The sequence below is a fragment of the Nesoenas mayeri genome (genome assembly GCF_963082525.1).
Source record: "Nesoenas mayeri genome assembly, chromosome: 10".
NCBI lineage: Eukaryota > Metazoa > Chordata > Aves > Columbiformes > Columbidae > Nesoenas > Nesoenas mayeri.
The window spans coordinates 15,465,968-15,485,760 of record NC_137560.1 but is presented as its reverse complement, the minus strand read 5'-3'; the positions used below and the strand labels follow the sequence as shown (position 1 = coordinate 15,485,760).

Below are 19,793 nucleotides of genomic sequence, written 5' to 3'. Positions count from 1 at the left end.
CCGAGGAACAGGTGGAAGGTTTCTTCTAGAGTTACTCCAGCTGAGCCCTGGCTGGCTGCAAACTCTTCTCCATCTGCAGCTCTTCGATGACACTCTAGTGATTAAATATAATTTGAGACTCATGCCTGCTACACTTGAGATGGGCAGGAGATGCCCTGGGAGATGGAGCACATCCCTCTGCAGTCAAGGACTTGCTGAAGGATTTATGGTGATTCCCTTCACGAGGGATGGACACAGATAACCAAGTTGGATGGATGAGAAGGAGTTTCTTGGTTAAAGATCTTGCTTCTCTATCATGAACACCCTGACATCTGTGTCTTGTGTCCTACCTGGGCTAGTAGCACTGATCACGACTCACATGGCCCTTCTGAGGAGGAAACATCACATCAGGTTTGACTTGCTGCATGAGAGCATGGGGTAATTGTCTTTGATGATAAATCCTGCCCTGGGGGTTGATCCATGTCGTCCTGAACCTGCAGCTGTGAGGGGAAGGGGAAAGTCCTGCCAGACACAGCAGGGGGTTGTGCGTCAGACAACCTGTCACCACCCTTACCCCCCTGGTAGCATGGGCATCACAGTCATGCTGGCAACGGGAAAATTGTTTTATTTGAAAACCTTAGCCAGGCATTGCAGACACACTGTGCTGGCACCCAAAGGCATTTGCACAATTTGTGACAGGACAGAGCAGGTGGAGGAAAGAGTTAAACAGAAGGGAAAGAGGATGGATGACAATACAGCAAACATTCAATTGCCTCTTCTTCCTCTGCCCAGGCCAGGTGGGATCAACCCGGAGGTCCCAGCCTGTAGGTGCCAATGCTGGTGTCAGATTTAGAGAGAGATCAGTCTCCAAAGTACCAACCATGTGTCAGTGCAGGCAAGGACCATATCTGGAACCAACCACAACAAAATCCATCATACAAAGTTTATACCTGAAAGCATGAACAGGTGCCACACGCAACCTTATCCCTTTCCCTGGAAACACCATCCATGCCAGGATAAAGGTCCATTTTCTCAGTCCTTGGTGAAGCAGCAAACATCCACATACGCAGAGTTACACAACTTACATAAACCCAAATGCTAATTGATTCGAACGAAGGCTGTGCTATACGGGAAAATGTGGTCTGCTCCCAGATTAGAGCTGTAGGTCCCCTTCCCCTGCTCTACACAAATACCATGTTCATTACTTTCCTGGATTGGAAAACCAGGTTATCCCTGACTGATCTGAGGAACAACACAGGGCTCTCCATGCAGTAGGTGCCAGCAGCCCAGTGTTTTCAGCATGAGAAGAACAAGGGCAAGAGCAAGGAATGTGTCAGGGAGAGACGTGACGTCCAGCGTAGCATGAGAAAAAGCACACAGGACTGTTTATGTCTTCACACATTTGCAAAATAAGATTATTTCCCCCCCCTGTACTTATCTCAAACAGCTGCAAAAAGTGACAGAAGTAATCTGAAAACCAGCCCAGGAAGTTTCTGCTACCAGCAAGATAAAACATTCCTAAGGATGCAGATTTATTCTCTTGGCAACAGATCCCTATGGAAAAAAGTCTACGGAAAACAGATAATTGGACTTTAATAAATAACTATTAAATAAAATAAACACAATTAAAATTTTGCTCCTATTTGCTTTAACTTTATAGATTTCAGTATTTGTGTGAGGCCCTTCTATACCTAAAGCTCTCAGCTTTCTACATTAGCAGTTTAATAAATATGATAGGAAAGCACAAAGGAGATTGAATAATAGTGGAGAAAGCAGAAATCTTCCTAGGAAAGGTGTGAACTTACCTAGAAAGTGCCAGGCAAGCACAGTGATAGGAGCTTCCCCGCAGGCTCAGAAGCCACCTGCAGAAGCAGCTCTGCTGCAATAATCCCCGAAGCCCAGGAGATGGAGCAAACCTTCAGCCTTTGTAGAATTTCCTACCAGTATTTCAGGACAGGCTGGGCCACGGTAGAGGCTCCTCACCCCCGCAGGAGCCGCACAGCCTTGCTGCGTAATGAACCACTGCAACAGCGCTCACCTTTGAGCTGAACAAGCCCAAGATCATAAATGATAAGTCAACACAAACCTGCAAGGGTCATGCATCATGTATTAAGGCACCTTGGCTGACGAGTTTCAGCTAAGTATACTGGGGTGAATTTTAAAGATTTGGGATCTTTCAAGCTTTGCCTATGCTTGGGGAGGGGACTCCTGGTCTGAGTCTCATCCGCCTCTGGTCCCTGTGCTGGAGGAATGTCAGACATCAACCTCCCACAGGGCTGGAGGCAACTCCCCCCGGAGTTTGTTCTCCCACATCTCAGAGTATTTCTGTTCAAAACAGCAGGAAAAAAAGGCAAAACAAAAACCAGGCAGCAATTAGAAACATCAGGCATGGCTTATTTTAGCACAGGGCCCTAATGCCTTTTTAAGGATTCCTAGCGAGGATTGTTTTTTCTTCTTCACCCATCTACTAAAAAGCACTCAGAAACGTTCCATTACTTATGGTTTTATGTGAGTTTTTATTTCCCCCTCTACACTCTCATCTGATCAGCAGCATCTTCTGCCTTCTAAAGAGAGAAATGTTTGTGACACTGTAAAATTGAACACTGTGGGTGTTATAAATCAGTGTTTCACCTCTTGGCTTTGTTCTGGATCATACTAAGTAAGAATTTCTAAATATTTCTTCAAACTGGAAGGGACAGGAAGGATTTCAGAGGAGTATGAGAGGCAGGAAAGCTCTTCTTGTTAATGCTGCTGCTCAGTCACCAGATGTCCTCACTAATCCTGGTGAGGAAGGGCTGTGGTTAAACAGCAGAAGACACAGATGAGGTAGCAATTCAAAGCACAGCTAATCTGTATTTCAGCTCTGAATAAATATGCTAATAATTACAAATATGCCTTTATTACCTCTTTAGCTACATTATACAGACCTGGTCTCCGTGGACAGTCATGCACATGCATCAAAATATCACTATAGAAACACAGTGCAAGCAAATAAGAAGCTAGAGGTCTGCAAAAAGCAAAGTTAAGGGTCCTGGGGAACAACTAGCCAAAATCCGGTGTTGCACAAGCCGAGCTGCATCACCAGCCCCCTTGCTGGTGATGGGCAGGAGGTCCCATGGAGACACCATGTCCTCTGTCTCCTCCCCTGCTCCTCCTGAGGGCAACATCCAAGAAAGAGAAGTCGGATCTTTCTATTCTCTCCTCTCTGGGCCTCCTTCCTCTGTACTTCCACCCTTCATGAAAGTTTCTCAGAGTAAAACCCTTGCAGGGCCAGGCATGCAGAGAATGACAAGAGGGGTTACAAGTACTGCATCCAACCACTGATTTCCAGGCTCCTCCGCAGCTCAGCTCTTGCTTACTTGAAGGTGCTGTCAGGCTCTGAATTCCGACCCTAGATGTTTTGTGCCCAGTTTCCCCAAATACAGCACACAGACCTCAGCCTAAACCCACTTCAAACTCCCACCCTCTCAACACCATCATCCAAAATCGTCCTGGTTCACTTAGAGCAAGCCAGGAGGCCAGATCAAGTACCAGTGTTGTGCCAACACGGATGTGTTAGACTGAGCTGCATCCTGAGCGCTAATGGAAAAGGCAATACAAAACTCAATGGGTATGGCATTAAACTAAAGGAATGCAAACAATGGTTTAAATGGGGCACAGACCTGGTCTCACCCCTCGTTTATTTTTCTAAACTAAAAGCTTTGAGAGTGATGATAAATAACTGCCAGCCTGCACCAATACCATTAGTTCTGGGTAAGGTATTGGACTTTGTACCACTCAGCTTCCTGCTCAAAACACCAGTGTTTTATAAGAGCAGCGAGCACCATTCAGTTAATAAACAGCTTCTGAACAGACAAACTGCAAAAACTACTTGGAGAAATGTAAAAGAATGACAACATGGGGGTATTTTCAGTGGGCACCTCTGTAAGTTCTTAGTAATAGCTATTTTCACCAGCAACCTGGAAATAAGCATAATGAATCAGTGGTGGTGATGAAGCTTATGGACACCACAAAATGTAGGAAATTACAAATAACTCTGAGGAGAGTGAGACTGAATAACTTCAACTGCTTGGTGACCAGGGTGCAGAAGCAGCTGTACATCTAGAAGCCAAGTCGTTCTTCCAGAAAGGTCTCAAGAGGGCACAAACTCAAAAGAGGACCCAGCAGATGAGCAACACAAACCCCGAAAGCCATGTTCCAAACAGGAAAGGCTGCAGCAATTTTTAGGTACAAGGATAGACAAGTAAGAAGTTATTTTCAGAAACACGAGGCCACCTCTGTCAGGGTGTCAGTGCTGAGCTGGGGCTGGCAGTGGGTTCAGGGAGAACAACCATCCCGCGGAGGTGCTGCAGAAGACCAGCTTGGTTCCTGGGGTGCAGCTCTGCTGGAGGGGCCCCACAAAGGCACCAACCACCATCCCTCCCTCCCCTTGTACCATTAAAAATTTGGACTAACAGATGTGTTTTGAGAGGGTTTGAACTGCACCAAGCCAAGCTTCCCCCAGCAGAGGCCAATGACTCTCTGCACCCAACACCACAGGCCAAAATAAATCAAACCATGGGAATTTACTCTCTCTTACTTCAAAGCCCTGAAATAACACACATTGCACTTTTCCAAGCACTCAAGTAGAAATAGGAGGAATGCTGAAGAGGTTTCGGTAAGCATACTTTTTAGTTTATTGACCTATACAAAATAATAGGTCTAAAAAATTCAGAAGTAGTAAAAGAATAAGCAAAAAGAGCTTTTGCATTTCTAGAAGGCTATACAAATATGCAAAACCAAGGAAATAAGTTATTTTTTATTTTGTTTTTGTTTGTTTAATTCCAAATCGCGATTCTAATAATACAAACGACTAAGTACCAGCTTAACAAGTGTGTCCTTCTGTATATATTACATGCTCTGGAATACTGGTAAAAAAGGTCAAAAAAGTTTATCAGAAACTTTTCTATTCACAATATGAACAAGGAGTAACTAATCCTTTGTATAAAAGAAAAAAAGAGCACCATTTATGGAATCCTGAAGCACAGTACAGCTGAGAAACGAGAGAGATTTTACCATATGCAAACAAGTCGTTGGAAATCACACAAGATAACCCATGCCAATTTGTTCCTACAGATGGATGACGTGAGGTAGGTTTATCCCTCTTACATCAAGACTGCAGTCGCACTTTTTTCCTTACACAAATGGTTTCGTGAAAAAGATGTTCTGTCACTTAGTGACTTTGCAAAGCACCTGGCAGTTCAGATGACTCGTGGTACAATCCTAATGCCCCTCATTTTAAGGCACCCACTTGGCTGTTTGTGTTTGCATCCACCTTAAAATACTGGCCCTCACCATCAGATTGTTGACTGTGTGATCACTGGAGCTCCCCACTGTGGATCCTTGATCCACTGTGGCAGAGCAAAATGTAATCATCACCCGCTGAATGGGGATCACTGTGCACCCACCGTCGAAATTTGCCTACTCCTCTGCACAGTGAAGTTGTACCATGGAAAGGTCATTAAACAGGAGGTTATTAATTACACTTTATCATGGAAAAGAGAGTTCAAAGTTCACTGCTTCTGTTTCCAAAATCCACACCGTCCATAGTTTTAGACAACATGTATCAGCAAATTACTTTCTTTCTAGAACTTGCTTGTGGTGCTAACACTCTTAACAATACCCCCAAAAATGGATAAACTCATTCAAACCTCCATAATTAAAAAAGAAAAAAAATCCAGCCTTCCTTCAAGTAATGTTCCAATACTGATTAAGTCACCCTTTGCCTCACACACACACTATCTATCCTTCATAAGCTTATGAAAGTCCTTCCAGGTCATCATAAGCCATGGCAGAATAAAATGTAATTTCTTTCAGACATCAGAATTGTGCTCCTAGAATTCTTGGTTTTTTTTTTTCCATAAGAGTCTCCTTTTCACAGTTTTGCCTTCAACACCTCCCAATCTTCCAAAAAAGTGCTTGCTAAATATAAATACTTCAACCAAGTGCTGCATCTAGTCATAGATTAAACTGTGGCTTGCCCTTGCTCGTGTAGGCTATCTGGATTCAGAAAGAAACACCATTCATGGTTAAGACTTTGTCATTTTGCTACAGTCCCTCTTAATGCTGAATTTAACCTGTACCAGCAAAACAGCCTGCTTCCTTTTTTTGTTCAGTTTGGAAGTTCCATCCGAGATCTGCCTCGGAGTCGCGGCATTTTGTGCAAGGCACACGAGGGTACGAACACGGGGCTGCGGGTCATCTACACGAGCGTCCCGGGCTTAGAGTCCTCGTGCCAGAACAACCTCTGCTCGTTGCTGTGCAAGTCTTCTTCCAACTGGCTCTCGTCATCGCCACCCAGCTGGCTCGTCTCCGCATATGCTCTGTAAGAGAGACACGGCATCAGGGATCAGTGGGAGCTGAGGGTCTTCTTCAGAGCCCCAAGTCCTGCACAAGCTCACACAACCCCCTTGGGCTTGAAGCTGGTTATCATGAGTTTACCCCAGTGTAATTTGGAACCAAATACAAACCCAGTTTTCATGCTGAAATCAGTCAAGTTGTGTGCAACGGGATCTCAGCTGCACAAAATTGTCAAGACTATAAGGGCGTACTGATTGCTCGTCTGCCATAATCACGTTAAAATAGAAAATAAAACAGATGAACAATCAGACAAGTGATTCAGAATATAGAAAATTAATAGCTAATAAATCTCAGTTAAATAAAGCTGCCAAAATAAGCAGAGTTTTCAAAGCTTAATTATGGGAAGTTAAGAATTTAGCAGAAATTTAGTAGAAACTGTATTTTTAAACAGTTAGTGTAGATCTTTTAAATCACTGCAGTAAAAAACCCATGGAATTTAGCTTAAAAACAATGATCTAGCAGAATTCTCTATATCTTTTCTTATACTTTCATTTATTTTAAATCAAAATTTAAAATTTGGTTATTTCACACAAGTCAGCCTGGCAGCAAGTACAAGCTGCAACTCACAAAGCAGGTGGCACAAACCTGGGGTACTTACTGCAGCTGGCTACACTTAGCAAAAGCCTATTTAAACACAATGGCATTTGTGGAGGCAGAGACATTCCCCTGGACAGGAGGTCTCTGTTCTCACTGGTAACAGCTGACACACAATAGCAGGGGGAGGAGACCAAAAACACCAAGTAGAAGCAGCAGGAGAGTTGCAGGAATCTCCTGAGAAGCAAGCAGCCCCCGGACTCCCTGCAGTCCCTGGAAAAGCCCCCATGAGCAGAGAGGTCCTGACAGCAGCACCACATCCCGTCTGGCGTCTGGGTTAAACTCTGCCAAGCTAGATGTGCTTGGCAGATGTGGTATCACCTTTGTACACCAGCACTCAGATGTGAGGTCGAACAGAGACATTTCCTTTCCTTGTTTTTCGAAAAGTTTATCAGCACAGGTGCTACAGCTTCAGAAATAACAAAGGGCTGTGTCCTGCCAGACTGCTGATGAGTGCAGAAGAGACCTCCAGTCACAGGGGTGAGAGGGACCAGGCTCAGCGGGTGCTCTGCCCACAACACCACTCTGAGCATCACAGCTCCCAGGGATTGCCAGATCTTTGATGCTCCAGCATCAGTCAGGAAAAAAGGCTGTGCCAAAAATGAGTTCATCCTTCACTGCAACTGCTCCCCTCTTCCTTGAATATTAGTGGCACAGTTAGTGGTGGTACAGCTGATTTACTCCACACAGAGAAGACTTGCTCTCACAAAGTCAATTTTCTAATTACTCTTCATCCCGGCCCTTCAAAATCAAGCTGATTTTCTCAGAAGCTTTAACAGCCTGTGAAATGCAGGAGGAAGGGCAGAAAATCTTGATGTAGTCTACTTACCGGCCCTGCAAAGGAAGGTTGCCATAAACGTTTCCGTAACAGCTGGCATAAGAGGAATGAGACAACGTATCATAGTCTGAAAGTCCCAGTGCAAGCGGGTTTCGCCAGTTCCCAGCAGTGTTTGCAGAAGATGCTGGAATTTAAAGAAAATAACAGCAAATTAGATCTTTCTCCAGCTAAATCAGCAGAGATAAATGAGGCAATCCTCATTAGCGATCTCTATGGCTTTCTGCAGGACACACAAGCAGACAATGCAAACACAAAATAGGATTTATAAGCCCTGCAGAGAGGACAGTGCTGTGTGGCTGGTATTTTGGAGCTAAGTAATCTCTTTAAAAATACTTTCTGACCCATTCGGTGATGCTCATTGTACTGTATATTGGAAGCCATCACAGCAACTCCATTTACATGGCATGAAGATTTGCACATTGCTTTTAGTTGGTAAACATGCTTGTTTGAACCCATATGGCTCTGTGTGCCTCTTTGTACTACTGTGGTTACAAAGAGTAAAAGGCAGTGTTACCCATAGGAGAAGGCAACAAGCAAGTTTTTTTTCCCAAGCATGGTAAAAGAAGATCCTACTCAGTTCCTCATCTGCCTTTCAGGACAGAGCTCTAGTCTTGCTTCTACTCAGCTGACTTGATCAAGGCAGCAGGTGGGAGTAGAATTTGATACACAGCAGGAACTTACAAAAACACTAAGTATAGAAGAAATAAGACATTACCCGAAGAGAAAGATGACACTCGACTGCTCGGAGAGCACGGCACCTGCAGACCAGCAAAGCCCAAACTCCTTTGAGATCCTCTGTCCGAATCAAAGCCCGCCTGCAGGCTATGACCCTGTTCCTTTTGACTGGAGGCACGTTGGTACCAACCACGGAGATGCTCTGCTACTAAGGCCTTGTGAATGTTTTTGGTTATATGCTCCGTTTTAGCAACTTGCTTCCTTGGAAGCCTTAGGGTTGCATATGGGTTGTGCGGTACTCTGTCCACTTCATCCTCGTGGTAAGACCTGAATTCCCTGTAACGGTCATATCCGTAATGTGCTGATGAGCGATAGGAAGGATTGACACTGTACTGTCCCTCCGTATCACTCTCATAAACATATCCTCCATTGTAATAAACGTCAGATTCGGTGTATGGGGAATATCCAGAAATATAGTAACTAGAGGAAGTCTGCTCCTGACTTTTGTGGTAGACACCATTGCGGACATCCTTCTGGGCAAGATTTGGCATACTTCCTGAATTTGCAGCAGAAATGTTGTGTTTCTTTGACCTTCTTCGACCCCTGGTCCTGTTATCAAGCGTCTGAGTAGCATAATATGGACTGGGAGCAGGTGTCACGCAGTAATATTCTGCACTTGACTGGCTAGTGTAGGATGATCCATCATCGAGGATCTCTGTGCTGCTGCTTCGCTGGGACTTTGAGAGGGTGAAGTCTGCCTTTTCAGCAGCAGTCTCAGACAGCAGGTGGGATTGGGATTCCAGACTTCCACTGCGCTGCCGGCAATGGTGTGGGGAAACATCTGGCCTGAAACAACAGAGGTGTAGGTTGGTTAAAGGCAGTGACATGCAAACAGAGTTGGAAAGAGTGCACATGTGCAAGTCAAACATGCTGCCTTCCCAACCAAAGCACAATACCCTATGTGGAAAGAAAAGACTGCATTTGTATCTGCATTGCAAGATATTAAGCTTGGATGAATTTTAGATTTGCTGCAATGGTAGGAGATCTCATGTAAAAATTTGTCATGGTGAGCAAGGTTAATCTGTCATAGAGATACATACAGCAAAGCTGACAAACTCACATTTTGTAATGATTTACAGGAGGGCTCTCTCAGTTTTTAAGTAGGTAAAGGCTACACAAGTAGATGAGGTAAGAGCAGAACACAGGAAGCTGGGATCCTTGTGGCTCTGTCTCTCAAGGCTGCATTACCCCAGCCAAATAAACCATGAACTCTTGATAGTGTTATAGTATCTATAACCTCTTTCCTTCCCCAGCACAGATTCTCAGCTGTCTAATGATACAGGTGAGCTCATGTTGCAGCTCTCTTTCCATAGTAAGGGCACTGAGTGGGAGCACTTTATCTGGCCATGTAGTTTTTCAGGAGGCTTGTTGTAGGAATGTAATCCATAGTAGACATCTGTTAGCTCATGAACAAGATTCTGCATGGAGACCATTAGCTGGCAGATAATACAATTTCATGAACCTCACTTTGTTATAAAACATGGCTACAAAGGAACCAGAAAATAAAATTCTGGCTATCTCACAAGTATTCTAAAGAGACTTTCTGAACAAGCATTACTTGTTAAAACTCTCTGTAGGTGCCTATCTGAAAATGATCCTTCTCATATTGTCTTTCAGGATCAGATAGGCAATACTTGTGTGCCAGCTTCCACGTCACTCCTAATTTTGCAGACACTCAATTTGTGTGTGCTGTTATTTGCCCAGACAGGGGTTTTTGCTCACATAAATGCTCACAAGTCACAAAGCTGGTGCAGGACTGTGTCAGAATATAGTGGCCAATATTAACCTTGTGCCTCTAATATCCAGAAAAGACATTTTGAGAGCCTGACCTTGCTGTAGGGAAAGCTGCAAGGCAAAGGACCCTTTGACCTCTTTATACCGTTTGCTTTTATTCTTCCGCTGTCCAAGATAAACATTGCACTTAAAACAAAGCTCCCTTACTGTAAGTGGCTGCTGCTGTAGGCATTGCGTGTGAGCACGGGGGTCGTAGGCATGCTTCTCCCCCCGTGGGGCTGGGGTGGCCGCTCCAGGGTTCGGTAAGGACTGCTGTGAGTTGAAAGAGGGTCCCTGTAATGAAGAAGACAACCCCACTTACGTTAAACACCATGCAAGTCACAGCACACAGAACATGTGCACCCTAAGGCTTGAAGCAACAAAATGAAGTACAGAAAACACAGGTAAGGGCATAACTGGATGTGCTTCTCCATACAAAGAACAGAAATGTTAACAGGAAGAAAAAAATCAACCCCTTCTTGTGGTTCAAGGGAGGTCCCTCACGATACATCTGGCAGGAAAAGCTGCTGCCAAAGGACAGAAGTATGAAGCAGAAGAGAGAGCAGGTAACAGAGGAGCAAAGTAAACAGGTTTTAAAATGAAGCACATCACAGCTAAATGGTTACATGTGGCAATAATTCAACTTCTGAACCTCATGTGGAAGAGTGTTCTGCTTATCTTGAGGGACAGACAAGAAAAATGCAAAGATATGACATCGCCCAAAACTTTGTAACATTTTTAAGCATGCCTTCGACAGCCTGCTCATGCAAGACACAGCCCAAGAAATATCAAGAGCAGCGGGAAACCTTCCACTGAGCACAACTAGTGCCAGATCAGACCCATACAACATGATTACACAACAATCAGCAGAGCTACTGCAATCAATGTGCTCCATGAAACTGTTCTGCTAGCTCAGAAAGTGCCCAGATCCCATGGATACATAGACGAACCTCAGCCCATCACCGCAGCTGGCACTAATGGTTGACTCTGCTCTTATGTGGAAAACTGCCCATCAAGAGTTATGCGAATTCTGTATGCTTTGACAATGTACCTGCTGAAATACTGATACCATCAGGAGAGATGTGTACAGTTTGGTGTTATCTGAGGCCATTAAGCACAGTCATCAGGGCAACTACAAGTTGTTTAATTACTACTGAAAACAAACCATAGAAACTGAGACAAAGGGTGACAGTACCCGTGTACATGAGCAATTCCTTAAATACAGGACTTGCTATTAAGTTTCTCACCTGTCTTGAACCTCTTCACAAGGGCTACACGACCCTACAATTTCAGGGATCATGACAACTACTCATGCATGCTCAACCACGCTTTTGTTACTGAACAGGAAACTCAGCTCCCCATCACCAAATCCTGCAGTGGCAGAGGAGTGTGGAGGCAGCCGGCTCTGCTGCAGTGCCTGTAGTAACAGGAGACTTGGCAGGAACAAGACGGAGCTCACACAACCAAGGTGGAGAGCAGGGCGGCAGTGAGACGTGCCTTACCTGGAGTGTCTGGTTTCCAAGAGCTGCTCATTTATGGATGACTTTCTGAGATGAATTCTCTCCACCCCGAGGGACTTTGGTGGGGGAAGCCTTGGAGAAAGCTGCGCAGAGCTGGGTCTCTGTGCTGGCACAGGAAGCGATTCACTGACTGTTAGAAAGGAATATGTATTTTGTTAGCAAAATCCTTGATATTTTTGCCCTATATGCAAACCTGGGGCCCCTAAGCAGAAGCACTTTGCACTACAGAGACAAGAAGCTGTGAACCTAGAAAGACTCTCCTGCCTGCACTGAGCTCTCCTCCACACATGCAGGACATCATGGAGGTTTGTACAGATCTCAGCAGCACCGACTCCCATGGCGATTACACACAGCTTGGGGCTGTGACAGATCACAAACTGGAACTTCCTTGGGAGAACACCTGTTTGCAGCACGATCCTTCCCAGAGCCAAGCAAGCAAGCTCAGCCTCTGCAAAGGCCAGTTCCTCTCCCTCACCTTCCAGCTCTTTACTTGAAAATGTCATTTTAAGAATTAGTTTTGAAACAGAACGTAAAAGGGACTGACTTCAAAAGCAACCAAATGAGCAAAGACAACTGACAGACAAATTTGTCTGAAGGTAAGTAAGACGACACTGGTTTGATCCTTGTTCTCACTTTGCTTAGGGCACAACCCAGGTCCCATCAGAACCAAGAGGAAACTCCAACTAATATCTATAAATGCAGGAGAATCACAGAATCACAAGCCAAAGCCCTGGCTCTACTTCTACTTGTACAAGCAGAAATCAGGTATAACTCCATTTTAAAGCACCAGATGGGTTGTATAGGTCTAAAACTGGGACAAAGTAAGAGCAGAATCCAGCCCTAACTGAAAAGTGAGTAATAATTTAGATAATGTTTGTCCCCAAATGATGATTATCCAGTTTAAGGGAGAGGCAAGCCAAGTCCTTTCCACCTTGTGGAACAGGGTGTGAATGTGTGTGTCTGTGGGTGTGTGTGTGAAATGAGTAAGCTGAGCAAACAGCATACCCATGCAAGATGCAAGCTCACCAGGTAACAGATAAACATAAGCAGATCATTAATATCTGTGCCTATTCTATTTATTTTTTTTTTTAAGTTTTATAGTAGCTGTGAGGACAGAAGGGCTGGGCAAACCCTCCAAGCTTATAACTCCTCCAGTCACTCATCCTCCAGGTCCTAGGGATGCAGCATTTGTTTGAAATGAAAATACTTCAGCTTGTAGGTTGGTCACATTGAAAACAATTGCCTTCTCTGAAGATGACTCAGATCAGCTCAGAGCAGACACTTTCAATAACTAACCCACGAGGAAGATAGACAATGAAAGTAGATCAAGGTCTTTTTGCCTCTGCTACAAAGTAGTTTGCCATTGAAAGACAAAGTAGCAGGTTAAAGGATAAAGTCAATTCAATGTCTCTGAACAGGCACACTTCAATAGGAATAAAAGGATAAGGAACATACCGTCATCATAGGTTGTTGTGTCGGACAAAGAACTGCTCTCAGATGGAATTATATCATCTGTGAATGAAAAAAAACACTTTAAGAAGGGAAGACCCAGCATTAATTTCCAAATGTTACATACAATTTATCTTCTACAGCTTCAGAGACAGCTGCTACTTGTAATGCTCTAATCTGTGTGCTTTAGCCTTCTCAGTCTGATGACAGTCCTGCTTTGGAGTATAGCATGACCCAGTTGTGCTCACTGCAGTTTAGCAAGCTCCCTATGTAATTATCAAAGGAGATTTTTTTTCAACTGCAGCAGGAATCAGGCCAAGATTTACAAAGGTGTTTTCCACCCAACTTTCAACAGATCTCACAGGGTGTTTTGGTGCTTCAATAGGAATCAGGAGCCTACATACACATGTAGATCTTGGCTGCTAGCATCTAGTCTCTTCTAGGTACACCTGAAACCTCACCAGGTAGGTATAAAATGCCTTTTGAAATTTGACTTTCACTTTCGAATGTTTCATCAGCATACAAATTGTTTCAATTTGATTAACATTGATGCAGAATAATTGCACTGATTTCAATCAAGTTATCACAAATTCCAGCAACACAGAGAGCAGTAACAGTTTTGAGGACATTGCAAATTTTTTTGTTTCTTTTACGTTTTGTCATTTATCCAAAATGCTTTACTGCACCTGCCTGTCCTCTCACCTTGCTATTACACACTACCACTCACACAGAAACAGCCTGTCCTTGCTGAGGTTTAGAATAGACCATCGGTGGTAGAAATATGAGGCTGGTGATAAAGAGCAGCATAAGAGATAATTAACCCACAGAAAAATCTGCTCCTAGGCCGTTTCTGGCAAGACATGCTGCTGGTGGGGTAAAAAAATATGTGAACCTCCATGCAAGAGGGAGGGAAGCAACAAAAGACAATGGTGGCAGCCACTTTGTGTATGACACCTGCTTCCCCCATCACTCATTGTGAGCACATGCAACGTATGCTGTGTACACTGTTCCCTCGCTGTCATGCTTTGCTGCGAGGAAAGGTCTGGTTACAAGTTTGTTCAACAGAGCAGCTTTTCAAGAACAGCAACACATCAGGGCTGGCCCCTGCCCTGAGGGGACTTGTCAGACCACTGAGGATGAGTTGCAGCTCTGCTTGCAACCTGACACTGGGAAAAAGCGTCAAGGGAGTTTATTCACATGAATTTGACCACATAGTGGTGAAATATGGAACTGGGCCCAGGGCAAAGAGGAAAAAAAAAAACTAACTAGAAGAAGAAAAAAAAACCCAAAACAAACTGAAACCCCCAAAACAACAAAAAAACCCAACCAAACAAGACAGCAAAACAAAACAAAAAAGACAGCCTAAAGCTATGATGCTGGCTTCAGGTAGGGTCTGCAATGCTGACATATGGGGGAGCTCTGAATTTAAATCTTAAATCTGTGCAACTGCCTTCAAAAGTGGAAGAAACTCTGGGCTACAGAGGAAGCAAAGGAATGGGAGAGTGGAACATGGGGAGTAGGAGACAGTCCAGTATGTCCTTCACCTCCCATCCCTTGGGAGCTCGAGTGAAAATAGCTATGGTCTGACTCAATAAATCAATGTTACTATTTAACACGTCATTTCCAACAAGTCATTCCCCAAATCCACAGCCACAAGTGACTCATGACTGTTCAGCTTTCTGAAACCCTGTCCCTTGAGAACCTGAGAGTACAGTCAGCAATGGTGAAAAGGTTACACATTAAACCAGTTATTGAAGCAGGTGACAGTTCTGCTTCAGGTAGTGTAAACAAACACATGCTGCACTGCAGGAGCCAGGAACTGGAATGGAATGCAGCTAACTCATTGTTGGCTGAGTATTAGCTGTCTTGCAGCCCCTACCTGCAGGGAGACCCCTCTGAGACACAGCATCCAGTCCCTTCTGGCTGTGTCCCCCTCTCTCAGACAGCAAACAAGGATGTCATGTATCAAATGTTTCAAAATTAAGGGCTAAATGTATAAAGACCAACTCCTAAGTTGCCTGTTTGCACAACAGGACAAAAAACCACCTACAGCAGTCAACAGTGACTGGGGACAGATGCTGCTGCCTCATGGGGCTCTTCTTGCTCACTGACCAGGAGCTTCCTTGTTGTTACTACACATCGCGTGTCCCAGGTAATGCAGGACCTCCCACAATTAATATCCAGATTGATAAGCAAGAGAGTAGAAACAGATGTTTTCCTCATCTCTGTCAGTCAGGAACTAGCTGGGCTACATTAAATAAGATCAGCCTCTCAGAATAAGCACTACGATGATGATGGATAGCCCAGTGCTGCTGTGGCTTATGCTGGGTAAGAATCCAAATCAAGCTCTCAAAAGGAATGGGGCATGGTAAAGGTTTCCCCAACAGAAACCTGGCAGTGCACAGGAGAAGGGAAAATAGATCACATCTCAAGGGTCAGTAAGGGGTTATCAACACAAACAGCAGAAAAATCTTGCATTTTCTTTCCCACGTTGCAATTCTCAGGAAACACCGCTCTAACCTCACAAAAGAAGATTTCCTCTGAGACAAAGGGGGTAAAAATAAATCAATTAAACACTAACAATTATCCATATATATTTTCAATGGAGAAGTAAAACATGTCCTAAAACTGTTAATCACTATGGAATATAGAGAACCTGCAATACTTATGAGCTTTTACTATTCCCAGACTCCTTCAGTTGGCTTGGATACTAGCAAGTTTCCATGCTTTATCCTAGGAAACAGCAAGAATCTCACCACCCTCAGGAAAGTCACACTTTCAGAATGGAGCAGCCAAGGGTATCTGCTTCCCCACGCTCATCACTGGCAAATGCATTTAGTTGAAAATCTGTTTGCACCTATTTGCATTCATAAACTCTTGAACTTTGCTTGTGTCTTCTCAGAAATCAGTAATTTTTAACCAAGAAACAAAGCCTTTGATCCTTATTTCCTCTATCTTGCAGCAAAACTCTCAGGTTCTAGCTTTGCTAGAACTGCAGTACTGCAGAAGGGACAAGGATCTTGCATGTGGCAGCTTAGCCATTCCGTGCACTCAACACACTAAGAATTAAGACACCACACCAGTTTCGGCCGAGATGCTCCTGCCAGCCTTTCTAAGTACAGCACCTTCACTCTGTACCGGTGCTGGAACGTGTCTGCACTTGTTCCTAAAGCTGCAGCTTATTCTGCCCTCAGCCTATAAGCAGTGCGCTTAGCGTATCAGATGCAGCAATTGCATCTCTTTTTTCTTACTTAACTGCCTTGGAGAAGATAAAAATCACATAGAGGAGATGTAAACAAAACTTGTAAGTGAGCCAATTTTTTTTTTTCTGTTTTCAGAGTATGGGTAATTAATGTTATTTACCTGGTAGAATAAGAGTAGATTTCTGGGTTGGTTTTTTGCCACACTTGATTCTATACTCATTTATGGAATTTTCTATCTCCTGCAGCTTTTTTACAGCATCAGCATACTCTTGTTTTCTTTTCTTCTTCACATTTTTGCAGAGGTCGGGCTCACTAGCAAGTTTCTTGGCAGCTTCCACCATTTTTTGCTGTATGATAAAATTGCTCTCCAAGTCCTGCAAAGTGGGATCCTGCAAATTTGTAAGATGAGTTATTTGCTTGTACTCTGGGTAGAAATTCTCTCAATGAAGACTGTTGAACAGAAGACCTATTTTTGTGGTAATGAAGTGAAATCTTGAGCACAAAACACAGAAACACAAAATTTTATACACAAGACAAACTAAGCATATGAAATCCTTATATCTTATTTCTCTGACAAGCATAAAATTATGAGATCTCTTGAGAAAGGTCCAAAGTTCTCAAGCCTGAGTGACATGAAACAGACATCTAAATTCAGGTTTAGACCCTCCTGTTACACAAGCCAACCTGCAGCCTGTTAAATCTCCTGTTCCAAGTCCAAGCCTGAAAAGGTCTGTTCAAAAATCTCTGCTTTAAACACAAATGGAAATTGAAGTCACCATACCTACGTAACAGGGATTTGGAGGCTTTAATTAATTGTTTGTAAACAACTTTGAGAGGCTCAGATGAAAGGTGCTGCCCAGATGCTAAGCAACATGTTATTAAATCAGGTCAGTAGAATTTAGTTTCAACAGCATTTAAGCAGTCTACATAAAATAAGTTTGCTGCAGACATGGATTACACCAGTCCTGTAATCCAGGGGAGTGAGTTTTAGGTGAAAGACAGATCCAAAGAACCCAACACCTACTTACTATTTGGATGATAAAACTTTTTAACAAATCTCACAAGGAATGAGGGAGAATGGTATGCGCCCAGAAACTACATATATCCTGACTCAGTGTCTGCCAGCAAAATTCACATTAGCTTCTTGAGCAACATATGGAGCTTTTACATAGGTGGAACTTGCATTAAGCCAGAGATTAATGTCCTCTTGCTGTCACCTGTCACACAAATATGCTCACGGACAGCTGATTTTGCAAGGAGGACAGTGCACACCCCTGCCACGTTCTGGGTTCAAACAATCTCAACATGACACAACTCAATGCTGGAGAAAAGCTCATAGTTATAGGTTGCCAAATGACATTATGCACCTGCTTTTCTCTAATTAGCAGCAAAATGTCCATTGAAATTCAAGCAGCGTGGCCAAATCTGGGGTTCAGGTCAGGAGATTAAGGCTTTTCAGCCAACTTCCTGGTCATTTCAAAGGCGGCATGGCTGAAATCAAGGCGGTACCCATCTATATTTCCCAGTCTATGCAGGCAACTGTCCCAGCTGCCTCCTCTTAAACAATCAGGGAAGAGCTGGATTATTTACAAGCAGCTTTGGCCACCGGTCTGGCCACCCCACCTTTGCTGTGAGAACAAACTGCAGCGCTCACCTCTTCACTGGGGAGCAGGTTGTCATCCAGCTTGAACGCCGTGCCAACACGTCTCCTGACCTGGGGAGGTTCCTCACCAGCACTCAGAGGATACTCCTTGGGCATCTTACCCGTCAGTTCCTGGGGAACAGAGAGGGCTCCATGTGAAGGTCCAGAGGGAGAGAAGGGCTCTCACCCACCCCGACCCCAGCGTAAGGTGCAAGTTCTCACCGCCTCTCGCAGACAGATTTTCTTCAGCTCCTCAACTTTCTGAAGCAGCTTTTCCTGAAGGAGTTTCTCTTTCCTCTTTAGTTCCATTATTTTCTCCTTCTTTTGTTCTTCACTGACCTCTGAATCCTGAGAGCCTGAAAAATACACTCTCTATATCAGAGGATTTGCAGATAAAAGCCTTTTTTTTTCTGGTCAAGTAAGCCAAGATCTCCCAAAGCAGTCCTGGCCAGCAAAACAACACAGTATTCAAAGTACAACATACAGCAAGCAGGTTTTTACGAAATCCGTACTTTTTCAAACCTCCAATCTATATCCTTGCATGATAAGTCCCACGTACACGCCCCCAAAAATACACTGCCCAAACCACAAACCATTGCATTAGTTCTATCTACAATACACTTGATATTTTGGCTTTGACTTTGCTTTCGAGACGGACATCGAGGCTCCTCACTTGGGCTTCACACCTCAAGGCACCCACATGCAGCAGTCAGGCTCTTCCCTTCCCGTTTTTCCCTTCCTCCACAGTCAAGAGAGATATCTAAAGTCCACTCCAGAGCTGAGCATTATTTGGAAGCATTTATCTTCTCTGCTCATTTTTGAGGAAGCTCAGAGCAATTCAACTCCTGGAACAGGTGCTTAAAGTCAGCCTGGATCACATTTCCTTTGGAGTTTGATGAGACTTACAAACATTCAAGGACTGGCTGACTGGTAAACATACCAATTTATTAACGGACCAGGAGTATATGGGTGCTTATCCATTTTTATCTCCTTATTTAGTTACAGGAAGCAGGGAAACAGCAGATTATACCATTGATGTTACCGTTTCAGATACATAACTAATATATGCCTTTACGTATGTCACTGTATTTATGGTCAGCTAACCTCGTTTTCCCTTTTAACATACACAAGCCCCACTGTACTTCGCTACCTTGCATTTACACGAAGTATTACCTGATGAGATCAAACTGCCGTTGCTGGCCATAATAAGCTGGTTCTTTGCCTCCAAAGTCACTAGCTTTGAAACTTTTGGTGTTCCCATCTCTGTCAGATCCATGGCGATATCATCCAAACTTCTGGCTGAAGGAATTTTGGCCTGAATGAGTTAAAAAAACAAAAATCCAGCCTGATCAAGTTACCTCTAATTAACTTCAGAACAAGGGGTCACAAAAGATGATGTTTCACACTTCATCTCCCACAAAATGAAGGGCTAAAGCAACAGCATCACACAAGGCTGTGCTGGCATTCCTCTCCCCCTCTGTCCCCAAAGCCAGAATCATCTCCCAGCTCAAAGCTTCTTTGCTGTTTGCACCATGTTCAAAATGAACATGAGAAGGAAACAAAAGAAAAAGCAGATTAAACACTGAGACATGGGAATTCCCTCTTCTGTAATTACACTTCCACAGCTCTTAATTGCAGGCAGGCTAAAATGGATCAAATAA

General features: G+C 43.8%; 1 protein-coding gene across 1 annotated transcript in view; it reads right to left on the bottom strand.

Moving 5' to 3' along the window:
• Positions 1 to 6,220: 6,220 nt before the first annotated feature.
• FRMD4B (FERM domain containing 4B) overlaps positions 6,221 to 19,793 on the bottom strand; it is a gene marked incomplete at both ends in the record, with an annotated part of 82,183 nt that continues 68,610 nt past the window's right edge. The window contains 10 exons of the mRNA XM_080350772.1: positions 6,221 to 6,341; positions 7,802 to 7,934; positions 8,526 to 9,331; positions 10,487 to 10,612; positions 11,821 to 11,968; positions 13,294 to 13,350; positions 16,651 to 16,879; positions 18,145 to 18,264; positions 18,355 to 18,488; positions 19,306 to 19,447. Of these exons, the coding sequence (XP_080206898.1) occupies positions 6,221 to 6,341; positions 7,802 to 7,934; positions 8,526 to 9,331; positions 10,487 to 10,612; positions 11,821 to 11,968; positions 13,294 to 13,350; positions 16,651 to 16,879; positions 18,145 to 18,264; positions 18,355 to 18,488; positions 19,306 to 19,447 (2,016 nt within the window). The remainder of the gene's footprint in view (positions 6,342 to 7,801; positions 7,935 to 8,525; positions 9,332 to 10,486; positions 10,613 to 11,820; positions 11,969 to 13,293; positions 13,351 to 16,650; positions 16,880 to 18,144; positions 18,265 to 18,354; positions 18,489 to 19,305; positions 19,448 to 19,793) is intronic.